General features: G+C 37.8%; 1 protein-coding gene across 2 annotated transcripts; it reads left to right on the forward strand.

The window, feature by feature from the left end:
* Window positions 1-824: 824 nt before the first annotated feature.
* LOC135623281 (2-oxoglutarate and iron-dependent oxygenase domain-containing protein CP2-like) lies at window positions 825-15,358 on the forward strand. Of its 2 annotated transcripts, none has more exons than XM_065126066.1 (9): window positions 825-1,422; window positions 4,062-4,109; window positions 6,835-7,011; window positions 7,095-7,245; window positions 7,356-7,442; window positions 12,624-12,748; window positions 13,594-13,715; window positions 14,914-15,025; window positions 15,159-15,358. In XM_065126066.1, the coding sequence occupies exons 1-9, from the start codon at window positions 1,117-1,119 to the stop codon at window positions 15,192-15,194; spliced, it is 1,164 nt and encodes a 387-aa protein (XP_064982138.1). In that variant the 5' UTR covers window positions 825-1,116; the 3' UTR covers window positions 15,195-15,358. The 2 variants fall into 2 exon arrangements, with proteins under 2 accessions (XP_064982138.1, XP_064982139.1); XM_065126067.1 differs by having other exon boundaries at window positions 828-1,422; window positions 13,597-13,715.
* Window positions 15,359-23,807: the final 8,449 nt, after the last annotated feature.

The raw sequence follows: 23,807 nt of genomic DNA on the forward strand, positions 1-23,807 counted from the left end.
ATCACAATAGATTTAATATATTGACTATGGCGAAAGGTCAAAGTTGAGAAATAAAATTGTAGCAGTTGGAGCTTCAATACAAAATCTTTTAAGTCCTATTCCAAGAAACTTTAAGTCGAACTTAAATTTAGTGGTTAGAGTGCCTAATCCAACTCGATATCAATGGAGAGGCTGACTTGTAGAACCAAACCTCAACTTGATTATAACCTTATCTAATCCCTATATATATATATATATTTTTTTTTTTTTTAAAGTCCAACACTTCGAGACCTCAAAATCCAACTCATTTAGATCATCTAACGTTATCATTGTTAAGATGTCTCATCCACGATCAAAATTCAAATCCCATTATTAGTAGACATGGTTTTAATGTAATACATTTGAGTGAAAAATAATTAAAAGTACTCATTTGAATTCCCCAAAAAACAACTCGAACAACTAATTTGGTTGCCATGGTTTCAACCCAAATCAATGAATAACCCATCTGATTCGTACCCTTTAGACATGCGCCCCAAACGATGTGCTATATCCGCTGGACACGGCTGCCGTACCGCGTGCAAAAGGAAGTCCACGCGTCACGTTCAAAGACAATCAAGGTGGACGTGAGTGCCGTTTCGCATGGCACAGCGGATCGGACACCCTCCCCCAACAGGAAACCCTAATTTGAAATTTGCGTCGTGGCCATGGCGATGGGACCCACATGGCAAAAGAGGTCCACGAGTGGCGTGGAAGGAGCATCAAAGCGTATGCTGCGTTGAGTGGTACAGCGGATCGGACCTCCCTCTTCTCCTTCCCCAACGAAACCCTAATTTGCATCTGTAAAACGACGACATTCTCCCCCGTTCCATGGCAAGCCCGTAATTATTTACCGACGCAGTGTCGTTAACCAACCCCGTCCATTGCGTAACTTATGTCAAGCGAACACCACACACACACACACACACACACACAGACACACTCTCTCTCTCTCTCTCTGTCCCCGTTCACCAAACCCTAACCCTAAACTTTCGTGGTCTTAAATTTCCTCCGACTCGTATCCGAATTCTCCTCTGAGATGGCCTGTGGGAAGTAATCCCCTCACCCGCCACCAGTCGCCTGAGCCTCCGGCAGCAAGCGATGTCGCTGGAGGGCACCGTCGAGAGGAGGGAGGGATCGCCGGCTGGCAACGGGAACGGACCAGTGGCGAAGCAGCCGGCGCCTCCGGCGAGGCCGACGTACGGGGACCGGCGGCTGAGGCTGAATCCGAACACGGACCACAAGCCGGAGCGGTACGATGACGTGCAGTCGGAGTACGACTCCGCCATCTTCAGCTCCCTGGAGCGACACCTCCCGCCGAGCATGCTCGATGTGTCGCGCGATGCCAAGGTGGAGTTTATGAAGGAGATTCTCTCGCGGTACTTGCCAGAGGGAGAAAGAAACAGGGTGAGATGCTTTGTTGTTCGTCTTGTTTGCCTTTGTAGTTGGGAGTTTCTAAACATTAGGGTTTCCGTTGATCGGATTCCAGGGATCTATAATATTTTTGTTCTTCAAAAATTCTACTTTTGACTGAAATAACGGGAATGCCGTGGCTTACTCCAAGAAATTTTGGATTCAATTAAGCCTTGAGATATTAAATGAGTAGTCATGCTGTGCTCTGCAAAAAATGGTTTGATTGCTTGATAGAGCATGGTTTGATTGCCTGCATGCATAAGGTTTGTTGTTGGTAATCTTTCGATGAGATCACACCAACGTAATATTAGGATAACTTAGTTGGAGAGATTTGATATATGAAGAAACCTTGCAATATGTGATCGATCTTCTTGTGTTACATATTGAATGATTTGTATCTGCCGTTTGAGCTGGTGGTTACTGGATTGGATTCATTATCTCAGTGGATCAGTTTGGATAACTATTTCCATGTTCATCACTGTCATCATAGGCATTGGTTGGACCTTTTTGGAAGATTTTTGCATATTTATTGTCCATTACTTGTTGGTGCATTCAGGGTCTAATAAATGTCAGGTTCCTTTGGGAATACATTTGAAATGTGTATTGGTCAATACACATTTCAAATGTGGATTGATGTTTGATAAATTCCTTTCAAATGTGGATTGATGTTTGATAAATTCCTTTTAAATCATATTTGGTCATGATATTGCATTGCAAATGCTTAAATGCTAATACTATCACAGGATAACATTATCATTTTAACATTTGTCGGATGCTATTGTAATTTTTTAAAATTTTAAAGCACCCTATGATATTATCTAAAATCACAAGATTGTCAATATGATTTATGTCCTCGGTAAAATTTTATTTATTATTTTCAAAGGCTATTTAATATTCATTTATATCCTTATATTTTTTATTTGTTATATATTTGGATCATACAAATTTTTTTGTAAGATTACATACATATATTCATTCATTTATTTTGTTTATTTACTTATTAATTTAAATAAAAATATGTATTCACTTTTGAATAAATATTAAAAGTACTGGAAGGGTAAATTTGTCACATCATATTCAATGAATTTTTTAAACACGATTTTGCCAAACAACACTTATGTCAATGCACATTTAAAATGTAGTTTTCATCTATTGTTTACCAAATACCCAAAAAACTCTACAATTGAACATTCACTCAAACCCATTACTCCAAATGCATATTAAAAATGCAAATGTGTTTCCAAATGCAGCCTCCGTCAACTTGGATTTGGAAATTGATAATTAATTCATCTTACTAGGCCTTGATTTTCCATGAAAAGGTTCAATGGTTGTTATAGGATTGCTACTGCTGAGATTTTGCATGACCTATCTCAAACCTAAGGTAACTAGTGAAAACACTGAAGAAAGGGACCACGTGAAGATGGTTATGATTGTAGTTTCCATCCCAAAAGATTTATTTATAGATTAATATTCAAACAGTTTAGAATTTTGTTTTTCATGACATCAGAGAATCGGCATCTGTCAAATTCTAGGGTTTACCTTTATGTACACTGAGACTCAAATTATGATTATGGTAACATTACTCTTTTGAATTGTTGAGAAACTCCTGAATTACTGACTGATTGATTTTTCCTGTAATGTTTCGTGAACAAATTTTTATGATCTAACTAATCCAGAAAATAATAAAAACATTCTAGCTATTCATTAATTCATGATACCTTATCATCTAGGATTATGTTGAGAAGTTGATCTAAATTGTAGAGCTTGTTGTTATTACTTTTTTCATCTGATTTATATTTTTAGTTTATTATATAAGAAAATTGGAAGGTTATCTGTGCTTTATGTTTCTTAATATTGGTCTGTTAGGGAGAAATATGTATAAAAAATTAGTGTTGCAGAGGTGAGGGTATTGAGATGGATTCATCAAATTGTTAGAAATTAAAAATATATCCATTCATGACCAATTTAGATATGCAGATATGTCTTAAAAAGACACATGGATGCAACCAGTTGGATGAATAGAATCAGCTTGCTCTTAGTTTCAACTAGTAATATTGCTCGCTTGGCAAGACCTATGTAACCGATTCCGAATCGTTGAATCACCACAGTTTTTATTGTTGTAGTAGTTATGGTAGAAGTTTAAAAGATCTGATGCTGGTTATTTGTGAAAGTTGTTTGAAGTACAAAAAACCTTTGCTTTTTCTCTGTTAAGTACTTTAATCCAATAAATACTAAGGAATTATTACACAATGGTTAATTGTCAGAAGACATTCTTAAATCAGAGAACTTTTTCATTGATGATCTCTTTAACCTATAAGATCTCCGGTAAATGGAATCAATTTCTAGTTCAGAAATTGCAATTCTTGAAACTAGAATGATTAAATATTTATTCAGAATTTAATGGTTTCCTTCATTAGATGGTTATATGATGGTAGCTGCACTGTGTATAACAAAATTATTGAAGCAGGCCCCACTAACTTATTTGTTTTCAGTTACTTATGGTTGATACTGTGTTATCCCAAGTTGGACATATTTTATAAGTTCTTCATGTTATTGTGGCTTGCTACTTTGCTATAGGTTAGCTAAGCAGTTGTTTCACTTCATTTAATATGGATACCTATTGGCTATATCAGGTTCAGAGGCATAAAGAATACAGGAAAAAATTAATGTCAGCTTACCAGGTTTGCCATTTGATTATGCTGATCTCTTTACATTTTGGTAGTTTAGAATCCTAGTGCTTGCTTGTCTACAAAAGTTCTCTCATTTTGGCCCTTGAGCATGAATGATTCAAAAAAAGAAATTTTGGATAAATTTCTCAAATTTACTTTTTATATGATTTGGCAAAACTTTTCTGATTATTTTGGTGATTGCTTTTGAGTAGTATTACCAACAGTGTCATGGTGAAAGTCCCTTAACAATTGCTTGATACTTTTCTTATCATCTTTTCTTCTACTGATGACAATTATGAAATTGTGTTAAACAGTATATGACATTTTTCAAAGATATTATAGGCCTGTGTGCATATGTATTTATATATACTTACATATGTTTGTCTGTATTCTCTGTGCATGTTATTACATCCAGCTCAATTGATACTGGAGTTTGCAGTAGATCTCACCAGGCAATCTGTATAATTGACATTTGAAGATCAAGGACTGCGTGTAGTTTGTCAAATGTGCACTGACACTGGCTTAGAGATGATTACCAGAATGTCTTGCTGTGACATGCTGTTTCTCTCATCTGCCCAGGCATGTGCCAAGCTTATTATTATACATGGCAATGAAACCATTCTGGTCTCCTGTATGGATTGTCTTGAAACCAGAATGAAGCAACCATGTGGACAGCCAGAATAGGGCCTTGTTCAGCACAAAGCAACTAGCCTCAGTTCCAGCATGGCTTGCTGCTGAAGTCAAGTTAGGCACTGATGTGGCGTATTTGAGTCCGGATGTGATGAGGAATTTTCAAAATAGCAGCTAGCCTCTTTTGGAGAGGAACGGAGATGAATATCATCTTCAACAAGGAAACCTATTCAATCAACAAGAAAAAGGCCAATATTTCTGTCTCAATTTGGAAAGAGGATTAGACCTGGTCAATGTGGGAACAGCCAAAAATGCAAGGAAATGGAGATAAGAGACTGGAGAGTTCTTTCCAAGACACACTAGGCCGACAGCCCCCATATTATTACATATAGGGATTTGGCATTGGCAACTTCCCCATGTCATTCAGCATTGTAGGCTGTATGGACAGCCCTTCTGGGGACTGAATTTAGAAAACTTTTTTTGGTTGTTTCAGTTTACTACATGCATAAGACTTCTAGTTGTGATCTTTTGATCATGTTTTTTCTTTTTTCTTTTTGTGTCGAGAGGAAAGATGGTCTCAAGGAATATATATCAGTCCCAAGGATAGTTTGTGGCAAATAGTGGTCTATTATAATATTTTTAGCATTTCTTGGAGGGAATTACCATGTATCATGTGGAGCTGTTACTGTCCATGTGAAAGTAGACGGTACCGGTTTTATGTTCATCCAGTTTTATTAAATGCCACCCACTCATTACTTTCAGCCATTGATTCCCTGATTATCCTTGTAAGGAGTAAATTTTCAATATAATCTTTTCTTGACATATGTACTTCTTCAATTGTGAGATTATATAAAATATGGTTGATATAGAATCATATCCCCTATTCTATTCTTTTCCTGATTCATACCCTTTATGTAGTACCTTAGATTCATCTTATTCCCTGTTCATCTTTCCAGAACAGTGCGTGAGCCTCTCTAAGTTGTCATTATGCTTGCATGTTGTTGCAAAAGGTAGCTTCTTGAAGTATTCCTACTTCATGACTAGTTTAAGGATCAAACTTGTCCTGACATGTAAGATTATAATGCTATTTCCTGCAAAGAAGATTATGGGCAATATGTATAATATTTATGAAAGCTTTTGAAAGAGTTAATTTAAGTTTTTGATCTCTTAAAGGCAAACCAATTTTTTTAAGGTCACATTGGTTAATGATTGTTTATGATCAAAAGGACAAATATGTTGCAAGTCAACTGGCATCTAAATACAAAGATACTTCACCTGATTTACCAATTCTTGACATAACATTATAATTCAAGGTGAAACTTTAATGGAACTCAACTAAGGGACACATATTCTTTTTTTTCTTCAAATTTAGTAAATAACATATATAAAAAATCACAATTTTGCAATGCAACCAGGTTGGGTGTTCTTCAATTCCTTTTTAGGATCAGATTTCCTTTTTTCCAATATTTTTTAATTTGAAGCTATCAAAAGATAGAGATGCTCATATGAAGCAATATCTTTGACTGGAAGCCATTATCTGCTTACGTGAAAGAGATTCATTCTTCTTCTTTGAAATGGCACTCAGATTGATGCAACCTTCTCATGAATCATGATTATGGTAATTTACTAATATCTTAAGTTAATGAAATTTATAAATTTGAGGAGGCTGAAGTTCTCAAAGTATGATAAATAAAGTAAAATGAATGCTAGGGATTGAACTATAGCATATTTAGTCAGCAAATAAACATGATGGAGCTCTGTTTTGATTGAGAGTATTGCCAGAGTTTCCATGCATTTGTCTTTGTACTTAAGAAAATTGTTTTTGAACTGCACAACAATAAAGACATAGTTTGTGTTGCGCCTAACTTCTTGATGTATATAACATAATGTCTGATATAATGTGAACATATTACTGGGTTATGTTTCATTGGACTGTATCATTGATACCATTAGGAAGAATATTCCTTTAGATGCTTGTTTAATCTGCTTTGATTTTATTTTATATTTTTTTCCTTTTCACAGTGATGACTTTATAATTGTCTGCCTAATTTGAATGCTGACCTCCTACGAGATTTATTTGACTTGTCATTGTTTTTTGTTTTGACAGCCTTTACATAAAGAACTTTACAGTCTGCATCCATCAGCTTTCTTTGTGCCATCATTTCTCAAGGCAATCAATGATAACACAGAGGAGAGCTTTAGAAATTTTCTATGCGAACCCTCACCTGGAATTTATACATTTCCTCTGTTTCAGCCAAGTTTCTGTGAGCTGTTATTAGATGAGGTACCACTGGATTTCTTTACTGTTTCTCAAAAATATGGCAAGTGTTATTGTCACACACTTATGGATATTTTATTAATTCTTAGGTAGAAAATTTTGAAAAGTGGGTTAATACAGTTAAGTTCAAAATAATGCGACCAAATACAATGAATAAGTATGGTGCTGTGCTTGACGACTTTGGCCTGGAAGCCATGCTTAACAAGCTCATAGAAGAATTTGTATCACCATTAGCAAAAGGTGATCAGCAAACCCACCTTCTCTGTCTAACAGGATAATGGATCTGTGGTTTATTTTTGTCACTTTTGTATTAAATATCTCTGAAAAACTTTTATTTTCTTGGGGTGCAGTTTTTTTTCCTGAGGTTGGTGGATCAACTTTGGACTCGCATCATGGTTTTGTTGTTGAATATGGGAAGGAAAAGGATGTTGAATTAGGTAACTAACCCGAATATATTTAGAAAGCAGTCTTACTACTGTTTTCTGATAATCAGCTAAATTTAGATTGACATTTAGCACATATAATCTATATGATTGTTTACTTCTCTCATATCAAGAATCAAGGTTCCAATCAGTCTGGTAATGATACTGGTCCATGGGCATATACTGTGACAGTTGAGGGTACCGTGTGTTTATCAGTGATTGCAAAAGGCGCTCGCCTAGGCGCTCGAGCGAGGCGAGGCAAGGCCCGAGCGCCTCGCTAATGTCCCAGGCGGCGCGCTTCAATCAGGCGCCGCCTGGGCGCTCGCCCGAGCCCAGGCGCTGGGCGCTTCGGGCGAGCGCCTGGGTAAACCGAACCAGAATTTTAGGTCTGGTTCGGTCCTGGTTCGGTTGTTAGTTGGTTCAATCGAACCAACTAAATCGATATAACCCCAACCCTAACCTGCTGCCGCTGCCGATTCCGATCGCGATCTCGTCGCTCGCTGTCGTTGCTCCCGCTGCCGCTGCTCGCCGCTGTCGCTGCTCGCACCTCCCGCGAGCCTTCCCGCTGCTCGTGCCTCCCGCGAGCCCTCTCGCTGCTCGCGCCTCCCACGAGCCCTCTCGCTGCTCGCGTCTCCCGCGAGCCTTCCCGCTGCTCGCGCCTCCCTCGAGCCCTCCCGCTGCTCACGCCTCCCGCGAGCCCTCCCGCTGCTCGCGCCTCCCGCGAGCCCTCTCGCCTCCTGCGAGCCCTCCCGCGAGCCTTCCCGCTGCTCGCGCCTCCCTCGAGGCCTCCTGCTACTCGCGCCTTCCGCTCCCTTTCCCTTTCCCGCTGCCGCTGCCGCCGCTCGCTGTTGCTGCCGCTGCCGCCGCTCGCCGTTGCTGCCGCTGCCGTTGCTGCCGCCGCTCGCCGCTGCCGCTGCTGCCGCTACCGCCGCTGCTGCCGCTACCGCCGCTCACCGTTGCCGCTGCCGCCACTGCTGCCGCCGCTGCTTCCTCGTTTCTCCGTCAGCAGATTTATACTGTTAATGTGATTATATTTATTAATTATATTATATATTTTTATATTTTTATTTAAAATTTTAAATAATTATATTTATTAATTATATTTTATATTTTTATATTTTAGCGCCTTGCTTCGCTCGGGCGAGCGCCTAGCGCCTCGAGCGTTTTTGGACCTTGGCGCCTTTTGGCGCCTAGCGCTTTTTAAATCACTGGTGTTTATTCACTATTGGTGGCAGAGAAGAGGTGTAGGCAGCAGAGGTGACAGGGAGGAGAGAGAGAAAAGAGGTGTACCAGCAGGAGGAGGACAAGATGGCAACCCAAACGAGGAGGCAGCAACAACAATGAGGCAAATAGGATGAGTGGGTGGAGGATGAGGAGCAGCAACATCAGAGTAGGAGGAGATGGTAGTAGAGGGGAAGGAGAGATGTAGTTGGAGGAAAAGGCCAAGGAGGTAACGGAGGAGACAGAGAAAATGAGAAAATGGAACCAATTATTTTATCCTTATAAAAACAGAAAAAAAAAATGGTGCTGGTGTACAGGGCTTACTATCACGGACTTAGCTGAGTTGTCTAAGTTGTGAGGCACCCTTGCGTCAAAGTTATGGACTTAGTTGAAGTTGCCTAAGTCGTGAAGCACCCTTGCGCTAATGTCTCGGATTTAGCTGGGATTCCTAAATCATGAAGCGCCCTTGCGTTATCTGTCAGCAAAGGGTCAGTCTAATTGTAACCTCGCTCAGGTCCTGTAGGACTTATAAGAAGAGCAGGTTGATTAGTTCAAAAGCGAGTGGTGGACAAGTCCCGACATCTCGTAAAGAGAACAACTTTACAAGCAATTCAGCAAACACTTGGTGTGCAAGAGAGAAAAGAGGGGAAGGAAAAAACAAGGACTTTAGAAGGCAAAATGAACAGTCGCAAGTCTGCAAACGACTACTCACCGGGTGTCAAGTGCGATGGAAAGTTCCCGTTAACTTAATGTGAGAACTTGTGAAAACCGATCAACGCCCAACACTACCGTGAAGCCCCATCCACCCCTGTGCCACCCGGGGGGTTCCAGGGGTCTGAGCTGGCTAACATTTTGCGCTGCACTATAGCCTACAGAAAACAAGTCGTAACACGCGAAAACGGAGCTATTTTGGGGTAGTTTTGCTCGGCACGGTGAGCGGTCGCACTGCAGCGTTGCGATCTGTTCCTGCTTACAGATTTTAAGCAAAAATACACAAAACCAAGGCAAAACATGTTGCCAAGCATCTGTATAATCATGCAAAAGCGACGAACGGTTCATTGAACAAAGATGTTGCGGGTGCGTAATGACCGTTCGTGACATTAAGATGCAGTGACCTTTATTTCGAACCAGATTGGGTAATTACCTGGTCTGTATACTCGTTCGTACTGGCCGGTGCAATATAAGCTTTAAAACTTGTCAGGAATTATATCTGGTAGATGTTAATAAATGCCTTGATGCTAGTTGAAAGTAATTGTCATATGATTTTATCTTCTTTTTTTGCATGAGAACTTGTATCATCTGCAATTTGTTGGCCCAGATCTTATAACAGATATGCTGACTAGATTAATTATAGCTGCCCATCTGTCATTGACACAAAATTTGATTAGAAACAAGCAGAGAAAGAGGTAGAAAGACAAATGAAACAGATATAAGAAATGTAAGAGAGAGCACAGGTATAATGGGGGTAACTGGAGTAAGAAAGTTACCATATATTAAACTACTTAACATGACCAGTCCGGAATAAAATTTTTAAATTTATTGTCTTCTCATTCTAACTAGTATACCCTTTGCTGTTTGTTCTGGTCTTGTCTTTCATAATTTCATTCTAAGAAAATTAGAGTAGATCTAACTGCTTACAAAATCTGTGATGACACATAAGGGATTAGAGATATTCAAGTGATTACTATATGTTTATATTTTGTTCCCAGACACTAAACATAATTAGGTACCTCCCTTTCTCTTTGGACACCTAAGACAACTCTAAAATACTCTTCAAAATTATTTTGAGTAAAATGTTTTAAAAAGGTCCTTGGGCCTCGCACAATTGTTGGGTGACATGCTTTAGTGAAGCACCGCCTAGGTGCTCGCTTGAGCCTAGATGCTGGGTGCCTCAAGCGAGCAATTGAACAAGATGGTCAACTCTGGTTCGTTTGAACAATAACTTAGTTGGTTCAATTAAACCAACTAAGCATAGTAAATAGTAACAGTAAACCCCACTACCCTCGTGCAACCCTCGACCCATAAACCTTAGGTACTTCGTCACTCTAGTCCCGTCGTTGTCTTCATGCACAATCGTTGTTGTAGTTTTCATGCGCAGTTCCCTCCACCATTGTTGCTTTCATGTGTAACTCCCAACATCGAGGGACAGGATCACAACTTCCTTTGTCACCGACGAACATATTTGAAGCTTCCTTCACCCCTGACATCGCCGTTCGCAGCTTCCTCTGCCATCATCATCATTGTCCGCAGCTTTCTCCATTGCTGCTGCCACCATCTGTAGCTTCCTTCGCTGCCTCTGTCATCGTCCGAAAGTTCCTCCGTCATTGCCACCCTTTCCTTCCCCTTATTCAAACCGTCAGTGACTCCTTTTCTCCCCCTCTACTGTTTGACTATTGTTAATAGTGGATTGTTAATCCTTAACTGATATTAAAACTACTATTACCATATAATAAACTAGAATTGATATTAATCCTTAGAACTAATTCCTATTTAGAATTACTAATCCTTATTTAGCACTGTTTATCACTATTTAGAATTGTTATTAGTCCTTATTTAGCATCGTTAATATCTATTTATTTAGAACTATTATTAGGGTTTCTGGATTAATGACAAGTGTATGAAGCAATACAGACGATTCATCAAAAAATTCAATTTAATGTCATATTTTTATTTACATAATCATATTTATCAATTATATTATATATTTTTATATTTTTATATTCTATAGCTCCTCACTTCGCTCGGGTGGGAAGTGCCTCGGGCATTTTGGGACTTTGACGCCTTTTAGCGTCTAGCACTTTTAAAAATACTGTTTAAGTAAAAAGCATAATACAAAAAAGAATAAAGGACTAAGCTCGTTATCATCACAATGACATACTTTATTACAAGGGCATCGTGGGTGTGTGCTGAAAATATCTGAACCATTCCGGGCTGAAAACATTCTTGGTGGACGGCAACAAATAGCAAGTTACAGGATGCATTGATGCCTCTTCAAAAACCTGTTTTTGTGACACATAATTGAGACCATGGATTTAGGTGTCACAGTGTACTTGTGCAAAATATCACGTGTGTCTGGCTATGGTGCATGTGTTTGGTTGGGTTGCTTGGTGCTATTCATCTTTACTAAATGCTCTTGGATGCCCTTTACTTGATGTGATAAGCACCAACAAGTCAGTCCATCTATTGACTACTACGGATGTTACCAAAATTAAGAGGTTTAGGGAGTGTTGCTGATATACACAAGTATCCTTACCATGGGTGAAACTTGCAGTCTGATTCCATCTAAACATTTTGAGCTAGTTCTGATTTTGGATCTTCTGCATTCCTATATTTTTGTGAGGTAGCTCATAACAAATCCATCTGTAGCTATTCTGTTTCTTAAGCTAATTGAAGATTACTAGGCAATATCATACACTTGCTTGTTCTTGTTAACTATATAGAGATAATTTATATGGTATCTCAATGCAAATAAGTTCAGTAAGATTGCTCTCTTTTGTCATGTTACCAAACTCTGCAATTAGAGTAAAAGTAGTGAAGCTAAACATGTCATATTTACAAATTTAATATGAATGTATAATAACCACAGAAAGCTCACGTCCACTAGAAGATGCTTTCCTTTTCTTTTCTCATGAAGCAAAGTTTGCATGTTAATGTGTTACAATGATTTTTGCTTTTCTGTACCCTATATTTCTGCACTGGTCCTCTTTCTTCTCTTTGATATTAGTCTGTTAAATTATAAAAAATGCTAAATACACACCCCTATCAACATTAAAACTCAGATTTTGCATTTCAAACATGTTCTTTTTATGGTTGCTCTTACAGTAATTTATGCCATTGTCTGTTCATCATATTCTTGGGTGGTTTAAGTTTCCCAGATATGGATTTATATTACTTCAATCTTTATTTTCATGTAATTAAATTGAAGTAGCTCTTTTATGCTTCATTTTTTAAGTCATTGCAGTTCTCGTGATGCAGGCTTCCATGTGGATGATGCAGAAGTTACTTTAAATGTGTGCTTGGGGAAAGATTTTTTTGGGGGTGATTTGTTCTTCCGGGGCATTCGATGTGACAAACATGTGAATACAGAGACACAGCCAGAGGTTATTATGTCTCATGAGAATGTTTTTTGCACATGTCTGTTTACAAAATTGTGCATATCATAGGGCAGTCATATCAAACTACTTAGTCTTATTTGATTGTTCTATATTGACCTGGAATTTGTAACAGATCTGAAGTTTTAAGCTAGTAAGTTGCTGTAGAAACTGGTGAACAAACTTCATCAAGCATATTGCATTAATATTTATTTCATGAGGGCATACTTGATTGCTGTTATCATGCAGCAACTCTTTCCTTTTGTTTTAAGTGTTACATGCTCACTAATGAGTAAACCACACCAGAATGCACTGAGACTTGCAAAATATATAGAAACTGATGATTGTAACAGTGAAACCAATCCAAAAGAATATTGTTGAGATTGTTTTCATTTAGGCATTATTAAAATGGTATTAAACTGAATCAACATTCTGCATTTAGTTTCAACAACCCATGCCATGTGTTGGTTTTGTCTAGTTTGTGTTTGTGACAGACATCATGGCAGGGAGTGTGAAAATAGCAATCCTTGCTTATGACAGATGATGAATTCTTGCAAAGGCATGCAATTCCTTGCCTTATGGTATATTAAATATTTTCAATGTATTAAATACTAGGTATAAGGCTAGCTTATACTCATTAGTCACATAAAGTTGATCTCTCACACAAACAAGACAAGCAGTAGTGTTTGCGTGTATTTGGTTTTCTGGAACACATTGTTTTTTTATGCAACTCTTACTTTTTATTTATTTATTTATGTTTCTGTTGTGGTTGCTTTACGTAGTTATTTTGATGCTTTCATCCATTGAATAGTATGAACAAATTGCCTAAAGGTTTTTGGTTATTTCTCCAATAGCAGGAAATCTTAGATTACTCTCATGTCCCTGGTCAAGCTGTACTTCATCGTGGCCGTCATCGACATGGTGCTCGTCCCACTACTTCTGGACATAGAATCAATATGCTTTTGTGGTGTAGAAGGTACCTTTATGTTTTTGGTTTTTCGATGCATGATGTTTTCGTGGTATGTTTCTTTCAATAGCATAAAGGTATTATTTTGTTGCTTGTAACTCGAGGCACTGAGATTTTCTGAATGTTGTTTACCATGGATGAACAATTTTTTTTTCTTAGAAATCAACTTTCATCTCATATGTGTTATCTGATTGGTAAAGAGTTCTGTGCTATAGGTCTGTATTGTTGTGTTCACTATTCCCCACTATAAAAGCTAGATAGAAAGAGAAGGGTCTCGAAGATAAGCATTAGTTCTTATCCCTTAGGATATTAGTGATGCCATCTTATGGCCAGAGATGGTATTGGATTGTGGATTAATTCCAAATCATGTATGTGCCTTTTTGAATATAGTCCTTATCTTATCTTTGACCTATCCAATACTTGAGACATGACTATTAGAGAGGAACTGAGGTCAAAATGGCACCTGTAATCATCTTTGAAGCATAGGCCTTTTGTTTTGATATAAAATAATTATTTAATGTAATAATATCTTTTGTGATGTTGTTAATATTATTATTCATAATAATATATCATAATAATTTTTAATGTAGTCTTCATTGTTCTTCAGTGTTATGTTTGGATAATTTTTTATCATCTTTTTATGTTCTTGTTCCATATCGTTTTAACAAAAAAAATTATATCTTATGGAGTATGAGAGTAAAACAATGTTTTAGCATCTATATCTTATTTTCTCGATTTTTATTTTACAATTTTATGAATTTTCTATTTGTTTTTTTATAATTTTTATTTTTACAATCTTTCTGATTCAATCTGATCTGCCTCCCATTCTTGATCTCGTCCTGCTGATCCTGTGAACCTTGATATCCATCTTCAGGTTGTAATAAATACTCAAGTGTGTCTGTGATATTTTTTTTCTATTTTCCTAACCTTGGTTAGCAGGATATCTTGTGCAAGGGAAGAACTAGACAAGATATAGGAAAGAATGATCGCCTCTTTATGCATAACCTCATGTCTAGGGTAATCTAGTTGTTCAAACAGTTGAGTTGGAGTGAATTAGCTACCGAAGTGAAGATCAGTCTGAAATAACATCCTGTTCCACACTGTCAATATTCTTTTGCTAAACTCTCCTCTTTTTTCTTTGCTTTGCTGATCCTCTTTATTTCATGTGCTTTGGGCGACACTTGATCTTCTGCAATCTGGTCTACAGTTCAGTCTTTAGAGAGATGAAGAAATATCAGAAGGATTTCTCCAGCTGGTGTGGTGAGTGTCAGAGAGAGAAGAAAGAAAGACAGAGCCAATCTGTTGCTGCTACTAAGCTGGTAGTACTCCCAATTTTTTTTTTTTTTTTCATTTTTGAAGATATTGAATCTTCGACTGAGTTTGAAACTAGTCAGACTAAGTCATGATTCCTTGGTCTAGTGTAGTAATCATTATGGTTGCTCCTTTTAACAGGCATTTTTCAAAGCTGGCGGTGGATCCAACACTTAGGTGCTTTTATTTGTATTCAATACTGTGGTTGTAAAGTAGCCTGCTTGTCACCCAGATAGAGCTTTGGTTGTCTAAGGCGGTTAACCTTGTTTTGAGATGGTTATACTTGAAGAGGATTTTGTACATGCCACATATCATCTATATGTGAATGCCTTTTGATTTAACTCGGGGATCTGCTGACTAGACCGATAGCACTGGCTTTATGTTGAGTTTGTCCAGCCTTCTCTAAATTATAATTTTATTGGTAGGCAGCATTATTTGGAAAATAATCCGTTTTCTGCCTCAAAAAACTGTATGGTGGTTGTGAATCACCTGGACTATACATTTTGTATAAGGAGTCAAAATAATGCCTGAGAAATTCTTTGGCAAAGAATTCTTCTAGTCAAGAGAAATGCTTCCATAAATCATCGGACAAAATTTATCAAGTCTCATGAACGGGGACATTTCTGCATGTTTGAATGTCTTTTAAGTGTGGATTCGTATTCTTTGCATACTTATTATGTAATACCAATGATCCAGCCCAAACAGTTGTGACGCCATTTCCATCTTATTATTGGCTTCTTTCGAAGATTTGTACAGGATTTATGGTTATAGCATTGGACGATTGCAAGCTTAGTCCCTGATTATATATATATATATATATATATATATATAATATTGTGCCATTCTACGAGTCTGTTTATTACCCAATAATTGCTTTCTATAATTTTTTTTAATCTTAAAAGCTGCTCATATGACTTTTCCTGTCACAAAAAGAAAAATATTAAGAAACATATTACAAAGTTAAAGGAGAGCAAAGCATAGCATTGATCGTTAATACATCTACTATTAAGTTACATTCAAAACTTTTCCATTCAACCAATTTATTTGAAGTGGAGTCAGAGTGAATTCTTTTGAGGTTTTATTTCTAACTACAGAGTGACAGTAAAGTAACCCGTCAAGCACATAGATTATGTATTGCATATTTACATATGCTTAGGACGGAATCTCTCTCTCTCTCAACACACAATACAAACACACAAGACCCACGCACAAAAGTCTTAATCGATGGTAGGAGCAAATTGACACAAACGGCAGTCATGGATGCCTCTGCTTGACTGCCTACATGGAAATTTGCTATTTACAATTGCAGATGCGTAATTGGTGGTTAGGGAGGAAGAAAGGATGTGACAAATATATGCGGATTGAATTAGAGGACGAGAAGAGGGAGGGTAACGTGCCAAAAGACATGAATGCGAGAGGATAGATAAGATATCAAATCTAACTCTGATTTGTAATCCGACATGCAAGTACAACATGCGACATTACAAATCATAAGATTACCTTCAATAAATAGGGATCTACTTGCATGCACACATGCCACAAGCAGCTCAGCTTGCTTGTTTGAACGTGCACTACTTTGTGCAAACTGAGCTGTAGATAGAACAATGCAGAAATTCTGTATATAGGGATCGATGATTATAAGAAGATTTATGCATACACGTATGTCAATGTACATAGTTTATTCTTCAGAACTGTAAATTCTTACAGAGAAAAACAAACAAACAAACAAACAAACCAAGGCATGCCAGAACAAAAGTATATATCTTGGGAGCTAATCGAGGAACAAGCATAAAGAGAAGTAATTGGAGACAGCAAGGAGCCGAAGGTGATGACAGAAGCATAGAGAGCACAAAGGAGTGAGATGCAGGAGGAGGCCATTGCATGTCATCATCTGTGCTCTCTATCTTCTGTCAACAGCATCACCATCTGCATCCTCCTTCGTTGCTATTAACCAGGAGAAGTCCACACTGATGATGAGCCGGGCAAAGGTACGATAGTTGGCTACCTAACAAGCGAGGAGGAACTTGTAACGAGGCCTACGAGCACCGAAGCAGTCCTCCATGTCCTCCTATTTATAGAGCAGTTTCTTGCAACCCTCAAGCAGGAATATTTCCCTCGATCATGATCAGATGACTGGGGTAAGATATTCTGATCATGATAATGTTATTACATGAGGGATGTGGATGGTCACAAGCGACACAGGAATATATCTTCATACCCTGAATGAAGAAAAATCAAAATGTTCTATATTATCAGCCTCTCTCTCTCTCTCTCTCTTGATGAATAAAAAAATTTAGGAATGATATCATATTAATTATTAGACTGAATTTCAAAATTAATTATAAGGAGAAATATATGTCATTGAAAAGTTTATTGAGTCAACACTCCAACATAATTTTGATAAATAAAAAATTTAGGAATGATATCATGTTAATTATTATACCAATCTTCAAAATTATTTATAAGGCAAAATATATATAAAAAAAGTTTATTAGGTTCTGACATAATTTACAGAGTTCAATTTCGAGTTTTCTAAATGAAGTTATATTCATTTCCCTCTACAAAGATCAGAATAGTTGTTTTAGCACTCTCATTTGCTGGAGTTCTCTCATGATCTTACAAATCTTAGAATCTGCACTTGCGATCTCAAAAAATGGAAGAAGTAATGCATTAGAAATCACTTAAGGCTTAGGAGTTTGTTCTAAAATAATCACCATATAATCAATCCCACATTATATAAACCCTTGGAGGCTTTTAATTGGGTTGAATATAAATCTAACTACTGTCTTAGATTTCTCTTTCTCTTATAAATCTTTTTAGAATGATGAGTTCGTATAAACTGTATTTTAAACTAGATTCTTCAGAATGATGACATCCATCCGTCATCAATCAAACTGCATCAAAAGCACTGAAAAGGAGATTAAAGGCAGAAGGGAGACAGAATAGCCCCCAATTCTGAGCAGGCATCCATCCATCCCCACCGCCACCTTATCCCCCTTGTCCACCACCAGTCCATCTCAGAGAAACAATGGGGAGGTGAACCCCTTCGACACTTGTCGATGCCCCATGGACATGGGTGATGAAAACTCTCGTGGAACCCTTCCACTGCCGCTGCTGCCTGTAGCATCATGCACAAGAAACTGGCGTTGTGCCACCAGCTGAAAGAAGCACAGCTGAAGCTTTCTCGTGCCGGTCACCTATTAATTGTGGCCTTGATCTGGCTGTACGTATGAGTGGATCTTTGTGTAATGAACACTGGGTTTATCTTTCAACCTAAGTTTGGATGGAGAATATGATGACTATACATCAGTAGCGGGCATTTGTATCCAAGGCTTTTCGGAGGAGAAGATAAGGCCATAAACAATAGCTTTTGTGTGAATATTCTACATTACATGTCTCAAACCTTGGACTGGACTGCACTACTGTTTCATGGAATCTTTCCTTTGACGGTGCAGAATCCTTCTGGAACGCACATCCTTCGTTATTTTATTGCGCGTATGTGCATGGTTGTTCCCCAGTCTCGCCCGTTTTGTGTCCAATCAAGATTCGATGGCCAGCCACCTTGTTTCACAGATAAAGTTAACTTGCTTTTGGATGATTGGATTCCTGATGGGGGCACAGATATGAGACTGGTAATTTGGATCCAGATTTAGCGCGTATAAATAAATAAATAAAAAAATAAAAAAATAAAAAAATATAATTTTTCTGAATTTTTTTGATATTTCTCAAATGATCACCCCTTAAAATCGAAGATGTCGAAACTACAGTTGAAATCACTGTCTCCCTCTTTTTTTATTACATTGGGCCTAATCAAATTAAATATTTAATTTAAAAATTAATTTTTATTTTTATTTTATTTATTATTATAATTTAAGAAATATTAATCTTATTTTTTTGTTTTTCATTGTGAATTAGGAAATGACTATTAAACATTTCAAATAGGATGATATCATATTTGTTAGTATATTAAATAAAAATAATTTATATTAAATAAATATAAAAATTAAGAAAAAAATATCTTTAATGTAGGCTCACCTCTTTTTATTTAAGGGGAGGGATTTCTTTCCTTCGTTCCTCACCTAGCTGAGCCCAACAACAGAAGGAACGAGAGGTTATATCTTATGGAGGAAAGGTAGGTTTCTCTACCTTTCTTGAAAAATAAAAGTTTTTATTTTGATTCTTTAAATATTAAAAGTTTTATAGTTCAAAAGTATTTATCAATCCTTTAAATGTCAAAATTTTTATTATCACATTAAAATCTATGAATTGAAGTTTTTATAATATTCTTGGACCCTTGCCTAAGGTTTTTATTTTTAGATTTAAACATGCTAAAAATTTATATGTTTTATATATTAAATATATGATATTTTCTAGTATTACAGTTTATATTTTAATTTTATCTAGATTAAAATTTTTTTGCTAGATTAAGATATGTTATCTAAAATTTTTGATATTCTTTGATCTGAAATTTAAAATGTATTATTCTGAAAGGTTTAAAATTTATATGACTAGATTAAGTTGAAATTATGCATTCAAAGTAAGATTTCTAATTCTTATTAAATTTAGAAGGTTATTTCCTTATATTAAAGCTTATCTCTCCATCTTATCTTTTAGTGTGTTATTATATATATATATATATATATATATATATATATATATATATATATAAAATTATCAGTGAATATATGTTGTGGTATGAAATTAGATAGGAATTGGGTTGAATCCGCTCGCAAGCCAAGCCCAACCCATAGGTTAGGCCACAGCCCACTAGCTAGGCCTAATCAACAGACCAGGCCCAACCCGTAGGCTAGCCTAGTCCAGCCATCATGGGCGGTCACATGCGACGCACATGACTAGTCCATGGGTCAAGGCTGGGCCAGCCTGGTGTGATGCATGCATAGTCATGTGTAGTGCACATGATCAATATATGGGTTGACCCGGCCTCGCCCAATATTATTATTAGATTTGAGCCTAAACATTGATTGAACTAAACTAAGCTTGATTAATCTAGATCGATTCAGAATGATTCCGAATTGATTGACTTATTTAAGTCAATTTTACTTAATTTAAATCTAATTTAGTCTAAATTATACTCGTTTAGGGTGGTTCTAGACTAGTTAAATGAGGATTAGAGATCGATTCAATGAGGTTCTAGTTAAATCGATTTTAATGTGATCGATTGAACTATGATTCAAATCAATTAAGGGCTAATTAGTAGTATTTGACATGAATGATGCTTAAAAGAGATGTCTTTGATGTGTTATTTCTTCCCGACATACATATGACCATGAGATACTATTATTACCTTGTTGAAGGCAGGTATGGCGATTCCTTTCGGGGATTAGCTAGTCGTCAGACATGGTGGCTGGATGGTTCCTCCATCCGTTATTAGGAGGAACGTGTCCCTACTTTGGTGGGTGAGAGACACCACTCTATCCGCTATTAGGAGTACGATATGAGTTTACCTCCATCTGCTATTAGGAGAACGCAAACTCATCATCTACGATAAAGCCCCTCCATCCGTTGTTAAGGGAGTGATCATTTGGGTATTTGATATACGCCAATGGGATGATTGATTTTAGATCATGTATTCATTCTGAGTTAACTTTTGGGGTTCCTACTCAGTGTTACTGAATTTTTTTTATTTTTTATTTTTAGAGTAGCCTCCCACTAGTACTAAATCGAATTTCAATGGAGAGCGAACCTTCCTCTACCGCTAGGTAAAGTTACTTGGATGATTCATCGAGTTAACATCACTATGTTTTTTTTTTCTCACTTATCATTTGATTAATAAATAAATTATAATAAATATTTATAAATTTTAAATAAAGTGATGTTCATCTACTTAGCTCTTAATGTGTGGAAAGACTCGTGTTCCCTTTAATTCATTAAGCAATTCATCTACTACTGGAATAGGGTATTTGTCCTTGATAGTTATGCTGTTGAGAGGTCGATAATCAGTGCACATTCACCATGTTCCGTCCTTCTTTCGTACGAGGATCACCGGTGAAGAGTAGGAGCTACAACTTGGCCGAATAACTCCTGTTTCGAGCATCTCTTTTATAATCCTTTCTATTTCATCCTTCTTAAGATATGGATACCGATATGGCCGAGTATTTGCTGGAGGAAGAGTAGGAGCTACAACTTGGCCGAATAACTCCTATTTCGAGCATCTCTTTTATAATCCTTTCTATTTCATCCTTCTTGAGATATGGATACCGATATGGCCGAGTATTTGCTGGAGGTTTGCCTGGAAGAATCGATATACAATGATTATGCTGATGAGTAGGAGGTAGGTTGCGCGGTTCGTCAAATATATCTAAAAATTCAGCAAGCAAGGGAAGTAGGTTTAGATCTTCAAATTCTGTTGGCTCTCTCTTAGTTTGCTACTCAAGTTATACCAAAAAGCCACCGCATACTTTGTGCAAAACCTTCTCCATTTGTTGTGTGTAAATCGTCATTATGTCGGCCCCACGTTTCTCGTGCAATATCACCTATTTTCCTTTACTGTAAAATTTCATAATTAGTTTCACAAAATTTCAGGAAACATCATCTAGTATCGTCAGCTATTTGATACTGAGCATGACCTCATAATCATCAAGAGGGAGAAGGAAGAAATCTGCAATAATCTCTTGGTCCTATAGCAATAGTTTTATCCATGGGCACCTATGATCACACTTCAAAATTCATCCGTCGGCAACCTTAATGTCAAACCTGCTACAATTCTCAATAGGTAAGGCCATCTAGACAGCAATCTTGCTATTTATAAAATTATTAGTGCTCCCGGTGTCAATAAAAATGGTGATAGGTTGTTGTTGTTAAATCTCGTATTTTGATGATGAAACCAATTGATAGTATTTATGATTTGATTTGTATTTTGAGTGACACAGGATGCTTTAATTAAGATAAGATAATTAAAGCAGGAAGAATCATGTTGGGCCAGAGGAAAATATGTCAGAAGATTGGACGTCGGGCCGAAGGATCGATTGACGTATCGACAGAAGGCTTCGGGCTATAGATTCAAGCATTGGGCCAAGAAGAGCAGATATTGCGCTAAGGATATCAGATTTGCAGAGTCAATGGCCGATTGGGCAATAGGCCGCAAGAGAGGACGATACGTCGAAGAATCGGATGAAGCATCAATGGTCCAATGACATGCCAAACAACATGATTCAAGCTTAGTAATAATTGTCTAGATCGAAGTATATTTTTACATATGCAGGATTAACTACGATAGTAAAGCATGAAGCAAAATGAAGTCCCGAAGTCAAGGACGTGATTTCGTTGGGAGTTCGAGAGTTCGTCGGAAGTCCAAACGTTCATTTGAAGTTCTGCAAGAACCAGGCGAGAAATCTCAGAGCTTGCTAGAGAAGTGTTAAATCTCAGATTTTGATGATAAAGTCAATTGTAATTTGTTTGATCTAATTTATATGTTGAGAAAAGTGTGCAGGATTAACTATGATGGCAATAAGACATAAAGCTGTTGAATTTCAGATTTTGATGATGAAACTAATTGATTGTGTTTAGATGTTTAACTGTATTTTGAGTGATGCAAGTCTACTCGATCAAGATTAGACAGTTGATGCAGGAGGAAATGATGTTGCGCCGGAGGAGATCACGTCAGGATATTGGACAGTAAAAGGCTTCGGACGTCGGGCATCGGGCCAAGGAGAGCGAAATTGCGCCAAGGATATCGGGGTTGCAGAGGTCAACCGTCGATTGGGCAACAAGCCGCAAGAGAGGACGATACATTGAAGAATCGGACAAAGCGCCAACCAATGATGTGCCGGGCAATAGAATGTCAATTCGCGTTGTAATAATTGTCTAGATTGGAGTAGAGTTTTGGCTTGTATGTGCAGGATTAACTACGATAACGACGAAGACATAAAGTGAAACAAAGTGTCGGAGTCAAGCACGAAGGATTCGTTGCAAGTTCGAGAGTTCGATGGAAGTCCAAAGGTTCGTCAGGAATGCTGCCGGAACTAGCCGAGAATGAGTAGGGATCTTGCCGAAGGGTTTTTCAGAAGCTCGTTGGAAGGTTCGTTGGAAGTTCGCGGAGCTCACCGAGAAAGGTCAGAGCTTGCTGAAGAAGCTCATTGGAACTCGCCAAGATCAAATCGTGAAGTCTAGGAGCTTGTCGGGAGTCCGCAGAATGTTTTCCGAGAGTTTATAGGAAAACCGCCGGAAGTTCCCTAGAAGCTCGCCAGAAGAAGTCTTGACTTACGAACTTTGTAATTTCTTAGGAAATGTCTTTAAATTCTTAGTTAGCATGTTAATTAGGGTTAGGATTAGGTATTAATCCTATAACCCAAGTAGGGGCCAATTGGACCCGAGTTCGGACTGGTTTGGGCCAAGTTTGGAGCCCAACCAGTGAGCTAAAATAGTGTAGGCGGTGGCACCACCAGATTAGGCGGTAGCACCGCCCAGAACCTGAGAACTGAGCGGTGGCACCGCTGGACTGAGCGGTGGCACCGCTGGACTGAGCGGTGGCACCGCTGGACTGAGCGGTGGCACCGCCCAGCACACGAGAGGTTTGGCGGTGGCACCGTCGGGCTGGGCGGTGGCATCGCTAGTACACTGTCAATGTCAGACACTGATAGGCGGTGGCACCACCAGTCTCGAAAACCCAAGAGAATTCAAAATTTGGAGCCCAAATTTGAATCCTCTTGGGGCCTATAAATACCCCTCAATTCTCAACAGAGAATACAACCTTTGAGAAGCAAGAGATTGAGATAAAAGTCTTAGCAAAGTCTTTAGCAAGTTTTTGTTTTCAATAGCTTGATTGTTCAC

The sequence above is a fragment of the Musa acuminata genome, chromosome BXJ2-9 (assembly GCF_036884655.1).
Source record: "Musa acuminata AAA Group cultivar baxijiao chromosome BXJ2-9, Cavendish_Baxijiao_AAA, whole genome shotgun sequence".
Classification (NCBI taxonomy): domain Eukaryota; kingdom Viridiplantae; phylum Streptophyta; class Magnoliopsida; order Zingiberales; family Musaceae; genus Musa; species Musa acuminata.

Coding starts and splice junctions, on each gene's coding strand:
- LOC135623281 (XM_065126066.1), top strand. CDS start 1,117: ATGTCGCTGGAGGGCACCGTCGAGAGGAGGGAGGGATCGCCGGCTGGC. Junction 13,716..14,913: donor ATGCTTTTGTGGTGTAGAAG/GTACCTTTATGT, acceptor TCTGGTCTACAG/TTCAGTCTTTAGAGAGATGA. Junction 15,026..15,158: donor CTGTTGCTGCTACTAAGCTG/GTAGTACTCCCA, acceptor TCCTTTTAACAG/GCATTTTTCAAAGCTGGCGG.